The sequence below is a fragment of the Myotis daubentonii genome, chromosome 5 (assembly GCF_963259705.1).
Source record: "Myotis daubentonii chromosome 5, mMyoDau2.1, whole genome shotgun sequence".
Classification (NCBI taxonomy): Eukaryota; Metazoa; Chordata; class Mammalia; order Chiroptera; family Vespertilionidae; genus Myotis; species Myotis daubentonii.
The window spans coordinates 77,809,892-77,829,222 of NC_081844.1; the positions used below are offsets into that span (position 1 = coordinate 77,809,892).

General features: G+C 54.9%; 1 protein-coding gene across 4 annotated transcripts in view; it reads left to right on the forward strand.

Moving 5' to 3' along the window:
• The first annotated feature begins 2,971 nt into the window (after positions 1-2,971).
• TCF7 (transcription factor 7) overlaps positions 2,972-19,331 on the forward strand; it is a 38,560-nt gene continuing 22,200 nt past the window's right edge. For all 4 annotated transcript variants that reach the window (XM_059698405.1, XM_059698404.1, XM_059698407.1 and 1 more), the window contains exons 1-3: positions 2,972-3,421; positions 3,602-3,668; positions 4,172-4,296. In XM_059698405.1, the coding sequence (XP_059554388.1) occupies positions 3,182-3,421; positions 3,602-3,668; positions 4,172-4,296 (432 nt within the window). In that variant the 5' untranslated portion in view covers positions 2,972-3,181. The remainder of the gene's footprint in view (positions 3,422-3,601; positions 3,669-4,171; positions 4,297-19,331) is intronic.

The window sequence follows — 19,331 nt, forward strand, 5'->3', positions numbered from 1 at the left end:
TGGAAGAACACCAGGGCCTATCGCTATGGCATCTGAGTCCGTGTCCAGAGCAGGTAGTCTAGAGCGGGCCCAGGGGTGAGATGGTACTGACTGAGGTTGCTCAGACTCCGGGAGACGCTCTAAACCCTCTTGCCTAGCAAACAGTTGAGCCACCCTACACAGACCAGTCACAGGATTCCCCAGTCCTCCTGGCAGCCCCTCCAGGCAGCATGAGTCAGCCAGAAAGTAGGAACTCGATTATTGGGCAGCTCACTGACATTTGTCTGCAAAGACCACAAAGCAGAAAAGGACCCCGCTGAATTGTAAAGGTCATAATGGAACACTAGTGAGGGTATAAAAGGGTGTGGGCTCAGGAGTTAGATTGCCTGGGTTTGGAATGCTGATAACCTCCCTTCCAAGCTGCGAGGCCTTGGGTGACTTATTCAACCTCTCTGGGCTTTAGTTTCCTCATTCATACTGGTAAATGAGTACAATCGTGCCTATATCATAGGATTGGTATGATGTTTAAGTGAGATAATGTGTGTGAAGCTCTTGACAGGATGCCTGGTACATAGCAATCACTCAGTAAAATGAAGTCACTGTGTGGATGATGACAGAATCAGTGCTAACCAGACAAGGAAGGGGCTGCTACAGGGCCTGCACTTGCCTTTTAGGGACAAGCCTGAGCTCCTTTTCCTGTCTCTCCAGGCCCAGTTGAAATCTTCCCACTCCTGGAAGCCAACCTGACCACTCTAGCCCCATTGATCTCACCACATCTGAGCTCCTTCTACTCACGGTTCGTATAGACTAATCCAGCAACAAACTTGGCTCTAATCATTTCTCAGCTTCTTAAGCTGCTAAAGTGGTCTCCTGAGCCCCTCCCCTCTCCACAGCCTGAGCTTAGGTACTCAGGTCTTCTGGCTGATTTCAGTGTGGCTGTGGATATCTGAAACTCAGCTTGTCTCTCCCTCCCTTACCCCTCCTCACACACCTATTTCCCTACTCACCTATCTGCTCCCTGTTCCACCCAGCGGGGCAAGAGGTTGGAGCCAAGACTCCACAGAGCGATGGTTCCCGGACTTGAGGATTTCAGAGGCCTATAAAATGCCCAGAGAAACTTGGGGGTGGGAGAGTGAACAGAGTTGCCAAGCTTTTCTTTTGCCAAATAAGAACATTAAAAAAAAAAAATCAATTCTCACCATCATTTCAGTAAAGAAAGGCTGTTTTCACACCAATAAAACAAAGTTCATAATCTCTGATTAAAGGCTAATACTTTAAGCTGAAAAAATGTAGCCCTCTTGAAAAAAAACAAACTCACTCACTGTTGCCCTGACTTCTCTCCTTTCTCTATGGACTGGAGAAAACTTCAGCCTGTGTCTTCATGGCTCTGGGGAACTTTGTCCTGGAAGAGGCTCCTGCTAAGTTGGGGTCACCTGAAAAGGCAGGAAGACCCTCGGAGCCTTTGGGTTAGGCAGATCCGAATTCCAACTCAGCTGGAACAGGGGCGGCTCATCCCAAAGCCAGACCGGACATCTTCAGGGGTTGAGGTGGGGGAGGCCCTGGGCCCCTCCTCCAGGGCTCTCCCCTGAGACTGGGCCCCGTCTGGCTGGAGCCCCTCGCCCTACTCTAGAGGGGATGAGGTGAGACAGCAGCAAGCTCACCCCAGAAAAGCTGACTGGGGGGACCTAATGGGCAGGGTCTTCCACACCCTTCCATGGCCTTACTGAGCACTCGTGCCCACCCCCCAGCCCCATGCCTCCTCCGCACCCCCCCCCCCAACCAGGGGCGGAAAAGAGGGCACTCCAGCCCAGAGGTGGAGGGGCCGAGGCGCCCCGCTGGGCGGGCGCAGATAGGATCTAAGCGCAGAGAAGGACGGGCCGAGGCTCTTTGATCCTCAGCCAGCCAGGCTGGGCCTGGACCCCGAGGGGCGGCGCGGCTCTCTTCCGGCCCGACTTTGCACCGCAGCCAGGGGTCCTATGAGGCTCTGAGCCGGAGAAGCGTCCAAGGCACCCTCCCTTTCCAAATACCCTCTGGCGCAGTTGTTCTTGGGAGAGATGGGAACGTAGACTCTACACTGAGTCCAGCACAGAAACCTGCTGGGGGCTGCGGTTCACTGCACCGCGACTCAAAGGGGCCCAGATCCAGGGGCTGAGCGGAGGCCAAGCGTGCTGCAGAGGCCCGAGTGGACTTGCCCCCTGGTGCCTGGTAGATGCGATGTAAGCGGACGCGCTGCCCGCGCGCCTCCTGGCTTATAGACCCTGCAGCCTGGATCTTGCGAGGTCCCGTTTGCGCCGGGCTCGGAGTCAATAGGCTCCGCGGGAATGCGGCTTCTCCCGTGTTAAGTTGCCTGGCACCCCCGGGCCGCAGGTTCTAGGCCTGGAACTGAGTTGGGACAGCCGTGGGAGGGAGAGGGTGTGGCTGGAGGATCCCCATGGCGGGGGGGGGGGGGGGGGGGAAGGGGGGGAGCGGGGTCCTTCCTCCTTGTCCTGCTGCTGTGTTCGCTCCTTGGAGCCGCCACATGGCCGAGAGGCCCTCACAAATGTGATGTATGAGCCCCACATGTAACAGGCACTCAATAAATGTGTGACGGGCACATGCTGGTGTTCGCGCTGTGAGGGGACGACCTCATTGGCTTAGGTTTGGAAAATGGGCTTGGAGGCCAATTCCTGTCGGTGCGGGGTTGGAGCACAGCCTCCGAGCAGCCCCAAACTCTAGGAAGGGCCCAAATCCAAGCCCAGGACGTACTAGGCTCAGGGCACAGACGCAGTTCACACTTTGGCTCCTGCTTTAAAATCCCCGCAGTTTTTCTGGGTGTCCGGCGCCTCGCTCGTGTTCCGCCGGGAGAGCGAGCCCTTTAAGAATATACCCCTGGGCGTGTCCCGGCCTCTCCCGGGAGAGGAGGGGCGGGGCCGGGCGACTTGGCTCCACCCACCTCCCGCCCCGCCCCCGGCGCCCCGCCCCGCCCCCCGCACTCCGCCGGCGGCGCCTTTGATGTTCCGACCCGCCAGCTCCCGAAGCGGCTGAACCCGGCGCCCGCGCCCAGTGCCCAGCGCCCAGCGCCCCCAGCCCGTCCAGGCGGAGTCCGCCCGCGCTCCTCCCGCCGCGCTCCGGGCTCGGAGGTCCGGACTCCGGGTTCGCCGCTCCGGGGCCGGCTTCGCGCCCCGCACCTCGGCGCCCCACGCCCCCGCTGGCGGAGCGCACCATGCCGCAGCTGGACTCCGGCGGGGGCGGCGCGGGCGGCGACGACCTCGGCGCGCCCGACGAGCTGCTGGCCTTCCAAGACGAAGGCGAGGAGCAGGACAAGAGCCGCGACAGCGCCGCGGGCCCCGAGCGCGACCTGGCCGAGCTCAAGTCGTCGCTGGTCAATGAGTCCGAGGGCGCGGCGGGCGGCGCGGGGGTCCCGGGGACCGGCGCCGGCGGCGAGGCCGAGGTCGGGGCCGAGGTGAGCGCCGGCCCCCGCCCCGCTCCTCCCCGCGCGGCCGCGGCCCGACTTGGGCTCTCGCGGACCCGCCCCTCCCTTCCGCGGCCCAGGGGGTCCCCATCCCTCAGAGCCCCTCCAGCCCCTGGCCCGGAGCCCCCAGCTTTCCTCGCGCCCCTCACGGCCCCTCCGATTTCCCCGCAGGCTCTCGGGCGGGAACACACTTCGCAGAGACTTTTCCCCGACAAACTTCCAGAAGCTCTGGAGGACGGTGAGTTTCTGCACGGCCCGGGTGCCCGCCACCCGCTCAGGCCCAGGCCTCCGGGGGAGGGAGGGAGCGAACCGAGGGGGCGCCTCCCCCCAACGGCAGCTCCAGGAGGCGGTAAAACCGAGGGGGTGGGGAGAGTGGGGGGCGGGTTTCCCGGGCGCCTCCGGGCTCGAGTCACTTCCGGTGCCCTGACCTTTATAGGAGTAAACAGACCCCCTTCATCTCCGCCTCCCCTCTGCCCAGGTGACTGCCTAATCCCCGTCCCGAGGAGAAAGCGCTGGCCAGGGTTCCGGGGCGGCTGGGAGGGTGGGGGTCAGGTGGGGGCCGCCTGGGGAAGGCCTGGACCTAGGATCTTCGCAGCCCTTGGCACTGGGCACCTCCATCCCGTTTCTTCTCACGAACTTGAAGGGGACCCCTTGGCAATTCTTGCTTTTCTCTCGAGAGCAGACAGCCTTCAGCCCTCGCTGCCCGGGCTGGCGTGTCTGACCCAGCTGTGGTTTTTCCAGGCCTGAAGGCCCCGGAGTGCGCTAGCAGCATGTACAAAGACACCGTCTACTCCGCCTTCAATCTGCTCATGCACTACCCGCCCCCGTCGGGAGCAGGGCAGCACCCCCAGCCGCAGCCCCCACTGGTAAGTGGCCCTAGCCCAGCCGGGTGCCTGCGACCTCCTTGACCAGGTATGTGAGGCACGGGCAAGAAGTGACTTTCGCTTACAACAAAATAGATACGGGAGAATTCCGTTCTGGTCTCTCTTCCCGTTCATGCCCAGCGGGATCTGAACCAGAGCAGAACTGTGCTGAAGGAAGGAGGGGTGGCCCTGGGCACGCCACTTCCACGCTGGCTGTTGGCTTTTGGCCTCCCAGCTTGCTCACAAGCAGGTGTCGGCCTTATCCTGGTGCTTGGTGATGCTGGGGTGCAATCTTCTCACAGTACATTTGAGCTGAGATCCATCCCCCTGACTCCTGAGGGTGGTGTGCATAGTGTGGTCTGAGCTGTGAGCTCTGTAGTTAGCCTCCCCCCTAAAGCCCGAAGTCCCAAGCCTTGGTGCTGGGAGGAACACGCAGAAAAGCTGGTGGGCTTCAGATTTCCTGGCTGTGGATCGCTACTTGCTCTGTCCTTATTGGCCTGAGTGCACCATGCAACAGAATGCCTAAACACCATGTGTGGAAAGTGAAGCTGGCTTGGTCTCAAATGCACCACGAAAGGTTTGTTGAGGTGTTTCAAATCAGTAATGTTGGTAAAGGGCCTGTTTGATGAATTTGCAAATTAAGTATGTTTACATACCCAGTGGTTTGAAAAGATTTCATGATCATTACAAACCATGCTTTTCTGACCATTGGAGCAGATGATCTCAAGTGTGAAGAGCCTACTCTGAGTGCTTTGGAGCAGTTAAGCTGCACTTAAAAAAAAAAATTCAGATTAGTGTTTAGATTGTCCTCAGTTGGGGTGAGGTTAGAGCTCCTAGAGTACATGAAAGGTCTGGGGGACTCTCTTTGGCGGATGTTGGGTGCAAATGCGGGCACAGTGTAGGTGGGTCCCACAGGTACAGGCCCTATCCTGGCTCACATGGCTCATGGTGGGGGTCACCCAGAGGGAGGAGGGTGACTGCCTGGCTTTCTGATCTGGAGATGAGGGTTTCATGCTGAAGGCAGTGGGAGGTGAGATGACAGATTGAGGCTTCCCTCTAGAAACCCAGGATGGAAAGCCTTGTAGACAGCTGACTCAGGAAGTGAGCTCCTTGCCCTCTGCACCCCTATTTTCTCATCTCTAGAAGGAGCATGTTGGATGAGTGTTCTATCTCTTTCTGCTCAGGGGTGGAGAGGATGTTTGCTTCCTTTCAAGTCTAGCGGGGAGGGGGCTGACCTTGGCACCTGATGCCGCAGCTCTCCTGAGAGACCTCTGCCCACAGGAGCAGATGCTTAACAAAGATGCTTTTGGGGCCCCTTAGAAGGAGCAAGCCCTTCGATTTGGGGCCAAGTTGACATAACCCACTACTGCCAAACCACTGGCAGGTGAGTTGCTTGCTTACATGGTCAGGGGGCTTGAGTCACTGTGATAACCCTGACTAGACAAAAGGCCTAGGCCCGAGAACAAGCCTAGCAGGGCAGGCTCCCCTCCTGCTTATTGTGAGTCCACAGTGGTGCAAGGAGAAGCAGTGTTTCCGAGTTCCTCTCATGGCATGGGCAAGTGGTGGGAGAGTGCCCAGAGAGGGAGGGCCTCGTTCTCTGTAGGGGTGTGATGCTGAGACCATTTGGTGTCCTTTAGTTCACATTGGCCAAAGAGTAGGTGGACCCACAGCCAACTCCAGCCTAAGGATGGCGGCGGGGTACAACACCCCTCTCCTGGCCTGGGTTGTGTGTTTTTTTCAACTTAGGAGCTTTCTCAAGATACAGCAGATGTATTTGTATGTGTCACACCCTCCCTATAAGGGCAGATCCCTAGGTTCTCCTCCCCACTCAGCTGCTGCCTCCCCACTGCCTCACTTCTGGGAGCACAGGAGGACAGGCTCTGGCACTGACTTTCAGTGCCCTGGGGCCAGCTGCTCCAGGGGATGTGGGCAAGGGCCTAAGTAGGGGTGGCACTGCGTGCAGAAGATGTATGTGAATGTAGTGGAGCCTCTTTTAAGAAAACTTGATAGCCCTAGTCAGTTTGGCCCAGAGGATAGAGTGTCAGCCCACGGACTAAAAGGTCCTGGGTTCGATTCCAGTCAAGAGCATGTACCTCCCTTAAAGGCCTGATCCTGGCTCTGGCCCCAGGCACATGAGGGAGGCAACCGATCGTTGTGTCTTTCTCACATCGATGTTTCTCTCTGTCTCTCCCGCTCCCTTCCACTCTCTGAAAACTTGATAGTTACAAGCAAATAGCAAGTAAGAGTAGTTGTTTGCAATACCTGAAGAGTTGTATAGACAATTACAAATTTGGTTGTGTTTTAAAAAGCAAAATTAATTGACCCTATGTTTTGGGAGCACATTTATCATGTGACTCAAGGTTCATGTCTAGAATCAGAAAATATTCTCTTCAAGTGGGTCAGGAGCTCCTTGCAGGGGCCCTGAGGGAAAACTGCCTTTGGAGGTTTTCTTCAAAGCGGTGCTTTCCTGAGCTCTTCACGGCACAAATGACAGGCTGCCCAGCCCCTGCCCGTGGGCTTTAGAACTAGGCTCCGCGGCCCTTTGTCCAGCCCTCTCTGAGAGAATGCAAGTGGTCAGCAGTTGTGCTGAGGAGCTCAAGACCAATCCCCTGACTTCCCTGCCCATGTGTAGATGGAATGTCCATGTGGCTACCACATTCAGTACCTCAAAACAGGCAGACCCGAGCCTAGCCTGGAGTAACGGGCCAGGTAACCACCTCAAGCTCAATTGCCACAGGGGAGAGGGAGATTTTTTTCCCCCAAAAAAAAGTTTGTTTCTTTTTGGTACTTGGTGTCTTGTAGACTCTGTAAGGGGAATTAGGTCAGAGTTTATTTCATGGCTGATGTTTGTCAGGCATCTAATGCGGGTTTGCACAGTTACTGGCCTAGAGCAGTCGCCACTCCTTATTTTGGTTTTATTTCCTCTGCTCTGAGACCTGGGGATAGGGGTAGAGAGCAGTGAGTGGGTTCTGGGCCAGACTTTGAGGGGCTTCTGGGATGAGTAGGGCATCATTACTTAGGGAAACACAGGCTTTTGAATATGCAGGACTGATAATCTGGTACAAATCCTCATCTCAAAAGGAATACGAGGCCACATTGCTCTTGTGACCCCTTCCCTGGGCTACACTGAGAACCTGTGGCCTAGAAGGCTGATGAGCCTTTTGCTATTTAGATGAACTGTCCAGAATGGGCAAATCCATAGGGACAGACAGTAAATTAGTAGTTGTCAGGGCCTGGGAGAAGAGGGGTGTGAGGATGGACTCTAATGGGGTTGCTTTTTGGGGTGATGAATATGTTCTGGAATTAGATAGTGGACACAGTTGTACTACCATATGAATATACTAAAAGCCACTGAATCATATACTTTTTAATGGTGAATGTTATAGTACATGAATTACATCTCAGTACAATGGGAAAAAACACACACCTGAGGCTCTTGGCTCTCATAGGGACTCGGGACTATTTCCCTGTGTCTGAGACTATAGCCTTCCTGATACCTGGGTGTGCTTCAAGCCAGGGAGTCAGGCATCAGCTCCTGGGTGGAGGAGCCCAGCTAGGCAGTGGACTCATGCTGGGGCTCCTGGCCATTTGGCTCACATTCCCTGGCTCCAAGGCCTGAGGTCCAGGTGAGGGCTGTGCAAACAAGTCCCCGGGGAGCAGGAGGTGAGGGTGTGAGCAAGACAAGCATAGGAAGGAAGTGCTGCTGACACATGGCCAGCCTATCCAGGGGAGCTCTGCAGAGATGCACCCACTCAGCCCGCCACACCCCGCAGAGAGAGCATCAGGGCCTTGTTAGGGAGGGTTACTGATGGTCGATCACCAGCTCTGGTTGGAGTGAAGCCTGTTAGAAGGGAGGCTGGCACCAGGCTGAGCACCTAGGTGCTCCGCCTCTGGGAGCATCTGGCCGAGTGGAGAAGACTCCCCCCTGGCTGGACAGTGCTGTCACAAAAGACCCAGCTGGGAGAATCCTGGGCAGAGCTGGCACAGGAGGGTCTGCTGAGCAAATTCCTAAAGCACAGTTGTCCGACAGGTGAAGACAGAGGGACTGGCAGGCACCTGGGCTCCTCTCCAGATATCCCCGATTTCCCACTTTGCTCCACTTCAGTCACCACCTCCCACGCATCTCCATCCCTCACCCAGATGGCAGTAGCAGCCCCCTCCAGGGTCCCTCTGCACCCGCCCCCACCCTAATCCTTACCCTAACTGCCACTTCAGGCTCCACATAGCAGCCAAAGGAGTCCTTTAAAAACATAAATCAGCCCTAGCCAATTTGGCTCAGTGGATAGAGCATCTTCGGCCTGCAGACATGAAGGGTTCTGGGTTCGATCCAGTCAAGGGCACATGCCCAGGTTATGGGCTCGATCCCTAGTAGGGGGCATGCAGGAGGCAGCCGAGTGATTCTCATCATTGATGTTTCTATCTCTCTCTCCCTCTCTGAAACCAATCAATAAAAATATATTTAAAAAACAACAACATAAATCAGATCCCATCTCCCACCTGATTAAACCCTACAGTGGCTTCCCAATGCTCATGGAATAAAGTCCAAACCACGCACCACGGCCTGAGTGACTGGGTGGCCAGCACCTGATCACCCCTCTCATCAGCACCATACTCTTCTCTCCCTAAATAGCAGCCACTTCAGTGTCATAATAAGTTTTACAATCAACGAGAATCTTTTCCACCTTAGGACCCTTTGCACTTGCCCCTCAGCTTGGAATTCTTTCGCAGCTTTTAACATAGCTACACCTTTTTCATTCCTCATTCGTGGCTTAATTCAAAGGTCGCCTCCTCAGAGAGGCCTCCTTTGGTACCCTCTGTCATGGCCATGGGCCTTGGCTGCCTACCCTCACAGCCTCTCTGGCCAAAGATGGCCCTGCTTTATGATGCACTTGCCATGCTCAGACCAAAGATAGCTCATCCATCAAAAGTATCTCAGCCTGCTCTGGCCAGGTGGCTAAGTTGGTTGGAGCATCATCCCATATACCAAAAGGCTGGGTGTTCTTTCCCAGTTAGGGCACATACCTGGGTTGCAGGTTCGATCCCCTGTTGGAGCGCATATAATTGATGTTTCAATCTTTCTCACATCCATGTTTCTACGCCGCCCCCCCCTTCTCCTCTCTCTAAAATCAATAAACATATCCTCAGGTGAGGATAAAAGAAAAGGGCGGGAACAGTATCTCAGCCTTAGTGTCCTCATCTGCACAATGTGAGTGGTAAGCCCTCCTCCCAACATTGGAGTGAGGTCAGGAGGCAGAAGTGCCAGGGAGGTGCCCAGGAAAGTGCTGGTGTGGCCTGGGCTTGCGACAGTGGGGGTTGGGCCATGACTGATGCTTTCTCCCTTGCTGTCCTGGCTCCTCTGGGGCCGTTGTGGCTCAGTTGTAGCCCCATGTGGACTACCATCTAGAGGGCTGTATCTCCACTTTGGGCCACAGGGGCCTGGGGATCTGAATCCTGGGGCCAGCCCTAGGGTGGGGACACAGGTGCACAGACCCCCTCCTCACTGCTGCTCTACGTCACCCAGGGGTTCTTGGAAGGGGAAGTGCTATTCCCGGGCCAGGACAGGAGCTGTGGCCACTCAGTTGATCCTGAGAATCCTCTCCCACCACCCCAAATATTTATCTGAAAGAGGTCCCCTTTCCTCAACCATATAGAACCCCTTACACAGGATGATAGGGGCTTAAGCTATATTGTAAGAAAAAAAGGGAAAGAGACCCACGTTGTCATTAGCCTCCGAACCATCCTCAGACCTTTTCTCACAGTCACCCCTGCATGCAGCTCTGTGTCTTGCCACGATTCTCCCCTTGTGTGGGGGTGCATATTTGCAGGCCCCCTGACAGTGCCATGTACAGCATCTTTACTTGTTTATCTCGAATATTGACTCTCTCCCTCATGTGGCCTCATTTGCTCACAGGTTGGGAAATGTTGCTCTGTAGAAATCACTCCTTAGTGGCTATTTTGCTTATTTTCCTGAAGCACAGTATCCAAGGAGAATGATGGGACCAAGAGGGAGGAAGAATCTGGCATTTGCTTCCCTGTAGCCCCAGTTCACTTTGGGATCCTTGCAGGGCCTGTGTATACATGGCTAATGTGGACTTTTCTCTTTCATCATTCATGTAATAGGTTTGTCGTGTGCATTGGGACTTAGAAGTTACTTTGACTTGCATTCTTTCCTGACTTGGAAGGCCATGTGGTGTTGGCTGTGGTATTTGGAAAATCTGCAGCACCCCCTCAGCTGCTCCCAAAATCGGACTTTGCTTCCAGGGTTCTCCCTTGATGCCTTTCAGGACCAGGAAGGTCCATCCTGCAGATCCCTGCACCACCCTGTTCCCAGGGACAGCAGTTTTAGGGCTGCCCTCTAGCTCAGTGGGGTGGAAAGGCTAACAGAGAGCCTTGGGTTGGTTGCCAGGACCCAGGTATTCTTCCTGAATTCTTATCACAGTTTCACCAAGTCAGTTTCCACAGCCAGGAAATAGGGACATTCATACGAACTCTGTCCACCTCCCCAGGTGCCCAGAGGCTCGGGTGTGAGTGGGGTTGAAGGGAGGTCTTGGTGATCCCCTCCCAGAGGCTGCCAGCAGCCCATGCCTCCTGGGTCTCCTGAGACTCCCATGCTCTGTCCCTGCGGGAAAGGAAGTTTAGTTGAGCTGTAAAAATGGGATCCAGGGGCACTGGCTTCAAGTCATTTAACTGCTGAAGTCTAGCTGGATCAGGATGGACATAGAGCCACACGGTGAGGATAGGGGGGCCTTCTTAGGCAGCTGCGGTCCTCAAGACATACAATCACACTCCCTCATACCTTGTGACTGGCTGCTTCCTGCCACTGTGTACAAACAAGACTCTGTTGGAGGAAACAGGTGTTTTATCAGGTCACAGGGCCTCCCTCCCCCAACGGTAAAGTGCCCAGATCCTCGGGTAACAACCCTTCTTCTGCAGGTGGGGACAGTAAGACCAGGTCAGTACTGGTGTGGCCTGGGCTTGAGACGGTGAGGGGACTTGTCCAAGGCCCCTTAGGAGAGTGGAAGGGGAAGGCATTGAGTCTAGAAGACCCACCCTCAAATGTATCTGCCACTTCTTGGCTGAGTGGCCTTGGGTAAGTTACTTAACTCCTCTGGATCATAGGTTCCTCATCTAAAATTGAGGATAATGAGAGTTCCTACCTCCATGGGTTACTGTGGAATGGATTGCGATAGTGTATGTGAGATCCCTAGCACGTAGTAGGTGCTTCATGAGTGGAAACCACTGTGGGAGGAATTGAACACTGTGATAATGGCCCTTGTGAAGGGCGCTGTGCCAAGTAGGTGGGGCACTCCTGAAGCTGAGACTGGGCTGGAGCCGGGGTGCTCTCCCTCAGCTCAGCAGCCAGCTCGCCTGGGGCAGTGCAGAGGACAGCTGTTCTGCCCATCTGGCCCTAGAATCCTGGGCCGAGACCCCTACTGGCAGTTACTGAGTCACCTGCTCCTATCCCCACCCCCACCCCTGCTGTATACTTGGCCTTGTCTCAGCACTGAGAGGACAGCTGTCTCTGCCCGCCCAGAGCTCAGTCCTGGCAAGGCCAAGAGACTCTCCTGTGGGCTCAGAGTCAGCTTTGAGGTTCTGCCTGCCTGAGTTGGTAAAGGGCACTGAGGAGGGAGAGGGGCCAGTGGGGGCAGCCCGGGAGGGTTCCAGCTGGCCAGGAACCTGCAGTTGAGAGTGAGAGAACACTCAAGGTGTGGGGACACAGCTTGTGCATAGGGTGTGAGACAGAAATTTGTATTTTCTTGACCATTGGAAGGGTGGACCAAAGCCCAGGTCTGTGGGGGCCACGAGGTGTGAGGCTAGAGTAACAGGGCTGATACTGATGGCCCAGCATGTGACCTTGATGCCCAGGCAATGCTGGTTCCAGAGCCTGGGAGTGCCTGGTGGGCACATGTGGTGTTTTGGCAGCACCAAGGTCAGGGTAGTGCCCACCAGGGCGAGGCAGGCAGAGCCTGCACCTGGCACAGGATGGATGTTGGTAGGTGCAGGGTAACTGAGGTGCGAGCAGGGCCTGGGGAGGGGTAGGCTTTGGGGAGGTTCAAGGGTGCTGGCACGTGCAAGAAGAGTACCTCAGAAGTGGAAGTTTCCATTTTAGTGTTATTGTATTTGACTCTCAGTCTCTCCAGGGTCATGAGTGGAGGGTTTTGGCCCCCTGTTTACTCAGGGGAACTGAACCTCAGAGGTCAGGTCCCACCCATTGGTGATTCAGCCAGAGTGTGGAGAGCACCTCTCATCAGCATTGTCTCTAGCAGGACTCTGAGGTTCCAGGAGTCTGAGAAGGGGGTTCTCTGAGAACCAGGACATTGTTAGCTTCTTCCTTCAGGCAGTTTGCTGCCTCAGCTCACAGACCTATGATGCTTGGGGTTTGGACATGGGTGACACCTCCCTCCCTAAAAGGTGCAGTCCATATCATCCTTCGCATGCATGAAGTCTCTGAGCTGCAGCGGGGTGGGTTTGTCCTGGTCAGAGGATCTGGCCCCTTCTTGGCTCAGTCCCCTGGTGGGTGAAGAAACTGTCCCTTACTGGGAGGGGGTAGGGACCCTGGCCTGGGGTGGGGCTGAGATGCACGTGATCTGGTCCTCTGGGGAGGCTGCCTGTGTAGCTTGTCTCACCCATTGAGACTGCCTGCCTGGGCTGTGTCAACAGACAGAGCCTTAACGCCCAGAGGGAAACTGGAGATACAAAGCCTTCACACTGTGGCAGACTTCTACAGGCAAAGCTCCCCAGAGGTCAGAGGAAGTGGATGTTCTGCCAAATAAGCTTCTCCCTGCCCCCTTACTCCTCCCATTAAAACAACCAACTCTTTCTCCCTCCAAGGACAGGAGAGCTGTCTGGGCCCCACTATCTGCTTCCAAATGATGGGTATACAGCGGTGGCTGTAGGCATGGGTGGGCAGGCTGAGGCCCCAGGGAACAGTGGGCTGGCCCCCTCCTAGAAAGCCCCATTTGCCCATGAGGCCAGGGGGCTGTGATGAGTAAGGAAGCCAGGGGACCAGGGCATCTCCTCTCATGGCTATATGAGTTCAAGCAACTCTATTAACCTCTCTAGGTCTCAGTTTCTCCCTCTAAAATGGGGGCAGGGGATCCCTAGCCTTGGCAGATTTCTGAGCGTCAGATAAGTATTGGCTGGAGAGGCCTGCTGTATGGGGGCGCTATTATAAGGATTGCTCCAGGGCCAGCCTCCCCATCAGGCAAGAAGGGATTGTGAGGAGGGAGGCACAGGTGACGGGAGTCCAGGCTTAGGGTATTCTGACTAACTCTGACCTGGCTCTGGTTGCAGCAGGCCCAGCCTCCCAGTCTGCTGGGCCGCCATCTGAAACGCATTACCGATGCTTTGTAAACTCTACATCATTCGGCCACATGAAAGCCTGGAATCTAAAAATAGGCACTCCCAGAAGACGCCCCGCATTGGTGAGGCTCAGCTGACCTCTGCACGAACACCCACCACTAGGCCACCTCCCTTGCCAGGGAGCCCCAACTGACAGGACCACACCCATCCATCCTCCCAGCGTGGGCAGCCACTGCCTGGGGCCACTTTATCTGGGCGCAGATCTCATCCAGCTGGTCAAAGCTTCAGGCCCCAAGGCCTCACCCAGGGCAGAATGTCTGAAAGAACCAGGAGGAAGCAGTTGAGAGTGTGTTGGTGGCCCTAAGACCCCTTCCTCAGTGCCATACACGCCTGGAATGTCCATGGGAAAGTTAATGGTGAAGCCATTGGGTCCTGTGGAGGGAGAACACAGAAAGGGAGCCTTGGCCACTTTCAGATTGGTGGACAGGGCGGCCACTGGCTGATGTGCTGGTGTGAGAAGGGCAGGGGCCTGCACCGGATCCTGTGGTGGCGGTGGAGAGCCTGCTGCAACAGGAACGGGGAGCGGCTGTGGGTCTCCAGGCTGCTAGGCTTGACTATTTGCCTTGCTTTCTGTGGGTTCCCTTTCCCTATGGTCTCCATGACCAACTGCAAACCACTCTTTTCCCTAAAAATAAACATGCTTATGGGATTGGGGGAAGCTTTGTAACTATCAAAGGAAATAATAGGGTGTTTAAGAAAATTACATTGCGTTTTAAATAACCAGCATGAAAGTCATTAAGTTTGAAGTTTCATTCAAATCATATGGCTCTGTGGCTGGCCTGGTGGCCAGGCAGGCAGAGGGTGGGTGAGGCAGGCAGAGGGTGGGTGGGCCCGGGCCCTCAGAGATGCTGAGAGACAGCCTGTGGAGAGTTCTGCAGCAGCAGTGAGGTCTCTGGTGGGATGAGCTAGCCGAGGGTCCAGGCGGCGTGACCACTGTGTGTGTGCCAGGCTGTGGCCACCACCCCAGAGCTTGCTGGCTGGCTTTGAATCAGGGTGCAGCCTGGGAGCCACCCAGCTGTGGTAGGCAACCTCATGGGTGGAGCTGAGGGTGACCGCAGTCCACAGGGTGTGGGGACAGATGAAGCTGGGATTGCTTAGGCTACAGGGATTGATGGCCATGATGAGTTGGGGGTTTCAGGGAAGATGGTTTGGATTAAAAAAGGATAGAGGAGATCTACAGGGCCAGGGCCACGTCTGTCCTCTTCATTGATGGAATTTCAGTGCCTTACATGGTAGGTGCTCAGCAAGCAGTTGCTAAAAGAATAATAGCAGCAGTATTGCCAGATCTGTACTAGGGGTTTTAATCCCAATATCAAGACCCTTGCAAGAATCCAAGAAAGTAGATACTATTATTGCTCTCATTTTGCAGATGGGGAAACTGAGCTCAGAGTGGTTAAGATCGTGCTAATACCTAGCAGATCAGGACTTGGACTGAGGTCTGTTTTATCTCAAAGCCCATGCTCCTCGCTGCCCTGCCCCTTAGCTGTTGAATGTGTGGAGATGGGGGCATTGTAGGCCAAGAAGCTGAAGGTCTCTGGTGGGATAAGCTAGGCGAGGGTCCAGGCAAAGTTTTCCCTACTCTTTTGGGTTCATGCGTTGGATCCAGCTGGATTCCTCTGGCCCCAAGGAAAGATTTGGTCTTCATTGCCCCGCTGCATGTGACCTCATAGCTCTCGGCTTGGGTCAGGCCTGGACCCTTTCCTTCTTGGATGCCTGGCAAGGTTAGGGCTCCCAGGGCCAAAGAGGTTGTATTTCTTGGTTAGAGGCAGGAGCACAGGGCTTCCAAAATAAATGCTACCTGGAAAAGTGTTTATAAATGACATTTAAAATTGAATCAGGTTTGATGCATGACATAGGACAGGTCCTGGTCCTAGCTTAGCTCAGAGCTCACTGTTGGGCTTCTCTGGGCCCAGGAGCCCTCCTCTGTGTGGTCTGGGGTTAGGCTGGAGGGTTTCTTAGACCCTGAGTCACTGCGAATGGCTGGACTGAGGAAGTTGAGGGCATCCTTGAATGTGCCCCCCACACTCAGTGGGAAAGCTTTTGTGAACCCGAGCCAACTGCCAGCCCTGCAGGGGCATTTTGAGAGCAGTTTTTTCTATTGCTACCATCCTCTGCTTCCCGCCCCCGACTTTAGTCACTGAAAGCCAGTCAGGAGCTCAGCAGTCTGAGCCGATAGCAATCAGGCAATAGTCCAAAGGAAATAGAGGGCCAGCGGCCCCAGCCTGGCACAAAGGCTGGCTTTCCTGAAAAGCCTTGGTCCAGGAACGCACTTGCCTTTGTCATTATTAACTCCCTTAATCCTGACATCAATCCAGTGAGGGATAGCCATGGTACAGTTGGGGAACCTGAGGCATGGAGAGACTTGCACCTTGTAAATGCTGGAAGAGGGATTTGAACCCAGGCATCTACTTGTTTTTACTGCCCTTAAACTGCCATGCTTCCTTGCCTCTTAGACAATTTATCTCTCCACCCAGTTTTTTAAAAATGAGTTTATAGTTACAGCTGGGTCTCCCTGTTCCATCCCTCCCCACACTTCACCCCCAGCAATTTGGCATTTCACCCTCTCCCCTGTATTTTTATACGGTTACACTCAGGTGTGTATCTATAAGAGCTGCTTGGTGTGGTTTGGGAACCCCTAACTCAACCTCATTAGGAAGCTCCATCACAGAGGGGCCCTGTGGCAGTTGGCAGCCCTGCCCTCCTCCCCCACTCAAACTGGGCAGGAGGAGCTTGGGTAGAAGAACTGGGGCCTGAAGCCTCCAGCAGCTCCTTTCCTCTCCTTGCCTCCATTCCCTTCGGATAAACCGCTGAGTCCAGGCAGAGCCCCAAGGGCCTTAACTGGCAATAGCTACAAGGGGTTAGACCTGATTGAGCTTCCTGACTGTGGCCCAAGGCAGAACTGTTCTGGGACTAGTACAGGCCAGGCAACTCAGACACTCTTGCTCCTCAGAAGCTGGCTGGAATGAATCTGGCTGGGAACATAGTGCCGAAGCTGGGGGTGAGATCTCCAAGTCTGTCCCTTCCACCCTCAAACCATTTCTGATCAGCCTCCGAGTTTCTGGGCCTGGCCAAGGCTCTCCTGGCTCTCACTCCTAGGCAGCACACTTACCCTTCTAGATAAGCCCTATGGAGAGCCACCCCAGGGGCTATCCCACCCCTCCTGGCATGTGGAGGGGAGAGCACAGCCAGACCCTGTGGGAGGATAACCTCTCGTTTTCCCTTTAGTCCAGTGGTTCTCAACCTTCCTAATGCCGCGACCCTTTAATACAGTTCCTCATGTTGTGGTGACCCCCAACCATAAAATTATTTTCGTTGCTACTTCATAACTGTAATTTTGCTACTGTTATGAATCGTAATGTAAATATCTAATATGCAGGATGTATTTTCATTGTTACAAATTGAACATAAAAGCATAGTGATTAATCACAAAAACAATATGTAATTATATATGTGTTTTCCGATGGTCTTAGGCGACCCCTGTGAAAGGAGTCGCGACCCACAGGTTGAGAACCACTGCTTTAGTCCTTTATGATAGAACCTAAATCATTCAAGGACAGGGTCATGGCACCCTTCCCATAAGGCTAGGTGGAGGTCAGAGCCAAGCTTCCAGTCAGTTTGTTCCAAGAAAGGTTCTTGGCAAGGAGTTTCTGGCAGAATTGGTGGTCCCAGCTCCCCAGTGGGCTAGAGACCCAGTGTGGGGAAGAGTAGAATTTGAGAACCGCTGGCTCCTTGGTCTCCATGCTGGCACACTACCAGATAGTCTGTGAGGTCTGTTGCCGGGTGGTAAAGATCTTTGGCCAGGAACCCCAAAGGGCTGGATTCAAATCCAGATCTGTCACTACTTGCTGAGAGACCTTAGGCAAGTTGTTGAACCTCTCTGGGCTTCCCTTTCCCCACCTGCAAAATCTGCACAGTCACACAGTGGTTGGGAAGACTGGTGGGACTTTGGTGGGGAACAGAACCCTGCAAGGTGCTAAGGCACACAGTCAGCTTTTAGTAGTGGGGGCTGCCATCTCTAAACCTGTACCTCTGCTGGTTTCTTCCTGCCTTTTCTACAAAGCCTTATGGTTTTGCTCCCAGGGGACCAAAATCTCTGAGCTCTTCAAATGCCTCCTTCCCCAGAGCCTTGCTTTCCCTACTGCCAAAGACAGGCTGAGCTCTTAGGCTGAATCCTGGCCTGCCTCTTCCCACGGTGGGCTCTTGGATGGCTGGGCAACTACCCAGTGAGTGACTACCTGGAGATGGGAGGTGCCCAGCCTCGGGGCTGCTGCAGAGTCCCCAGACAATGTGTCGGTAGCATCAGCTAGCAGCTTGCTGCAGCAGCTCCCGGAAGCTTGTATTTTCCTCTGAAAACATCCTGTCCTGAGGGGCGTTCACCTCAATGAGGAGGAAGGAAAACACAAACGAATGCATAGAAACCGCTGGAGGCTGTGGGCCAGGCCACTCAGCTCACGAGGCTCAGCTAGCTCCGAGGGTGCCTCGGCTGGGCTGGGTCTAGAGCAGGCCTGTGGTTTGCCAAGGCTGCATGCAGGGACCCAGTCCTCACCTCTGCTGTGGCAGGGCCCCGTTATCTGATGTCGAGGCCAGGCAGCTGGTGGACTGGTCGGTCACACGCACCTGGCAGGGCTCTGTGCAACCATGGCAACAGTCCTGTGCTGGTAGGCAGGACCAAAGCCTCCTGGTCCACGAGGGTGTGGCCCAGCCAACCTCCAGCCCTGTAGCTCCACAGACGATTCGGCCACGGCTCCATGGTCTGGGGTAGGCGTCTGGCACAAGACATCCAGTATGCTGTGGGTGGGGAGCTTTCGGGCTGTCCTCTGGAGAGCACCATGTCCTGGGCAGCAGGGCTCAGAGCGGGGGCTGAGGATAAAAGGGCATGAGCCCAGCTGGGGGTATATCTGCAGAGGTAGGGTCTGGAGGAGTCCACAAATTGAGGCCCACTTGATATGCAGGGAGTCCCCTTTGGAAGATATTGGGGTACCTGTCTCCCTCTGGGGAGTTCATTCTCATGGTCCCAGGACTTGGGGGAGCTTCCCACTCAGCAACTGGCCAAAATCCTTAGCACTTAATTTAAGCACCAGTGGCACTGGACAGTGGACCCCAGCTCCAGACGCGAAGTCTGAGGGAGCTGTGGGGTTGCCTGGAGCTGGGAGAGGAGCCCAGAAGAACTGATTGAAGCCAGAGTAAATAGATGCTCAGGGGCAGGCTATGGATGGAGACGGGCTCAGAGCTGGTAAGCCTGGCTCTTTGCAATGTGGGGAAGAGAAGTGAACTGGAGGGGGCCTTTTGAGCAGGGCTACTATGATAGAACCAAAATCATTAGGTAGTTGGTCCAAGGAAATGAAACCCAGGCTGCAGTATGCTCCCCCAAATCATGTGTCCTGGCATGGGCCTGGGTGTCTCAGAGGAAAGGGTACTTTTTCTAATTAGCACAAAGATACCATTTGAACTAGTGGCGACCCTGGCTCTGTCTGGTCATTCTGACTCCCAGAGGTATTGCAGGCAGGCAAAAGTCAGGGTAGGAGGAGGTTCAGGGTCTCAGGTGCCAGGCAGGATGTCCCTGACTCTAAGCACTGGCCTCAGCTCCTCCCATCTTCCTGTGAGCTACTGACCCTGTGCCCAGCTCCACCAAGGTGCTCTGTCCAGTGCTGGCACATTCTCTCTAAATAATGGCT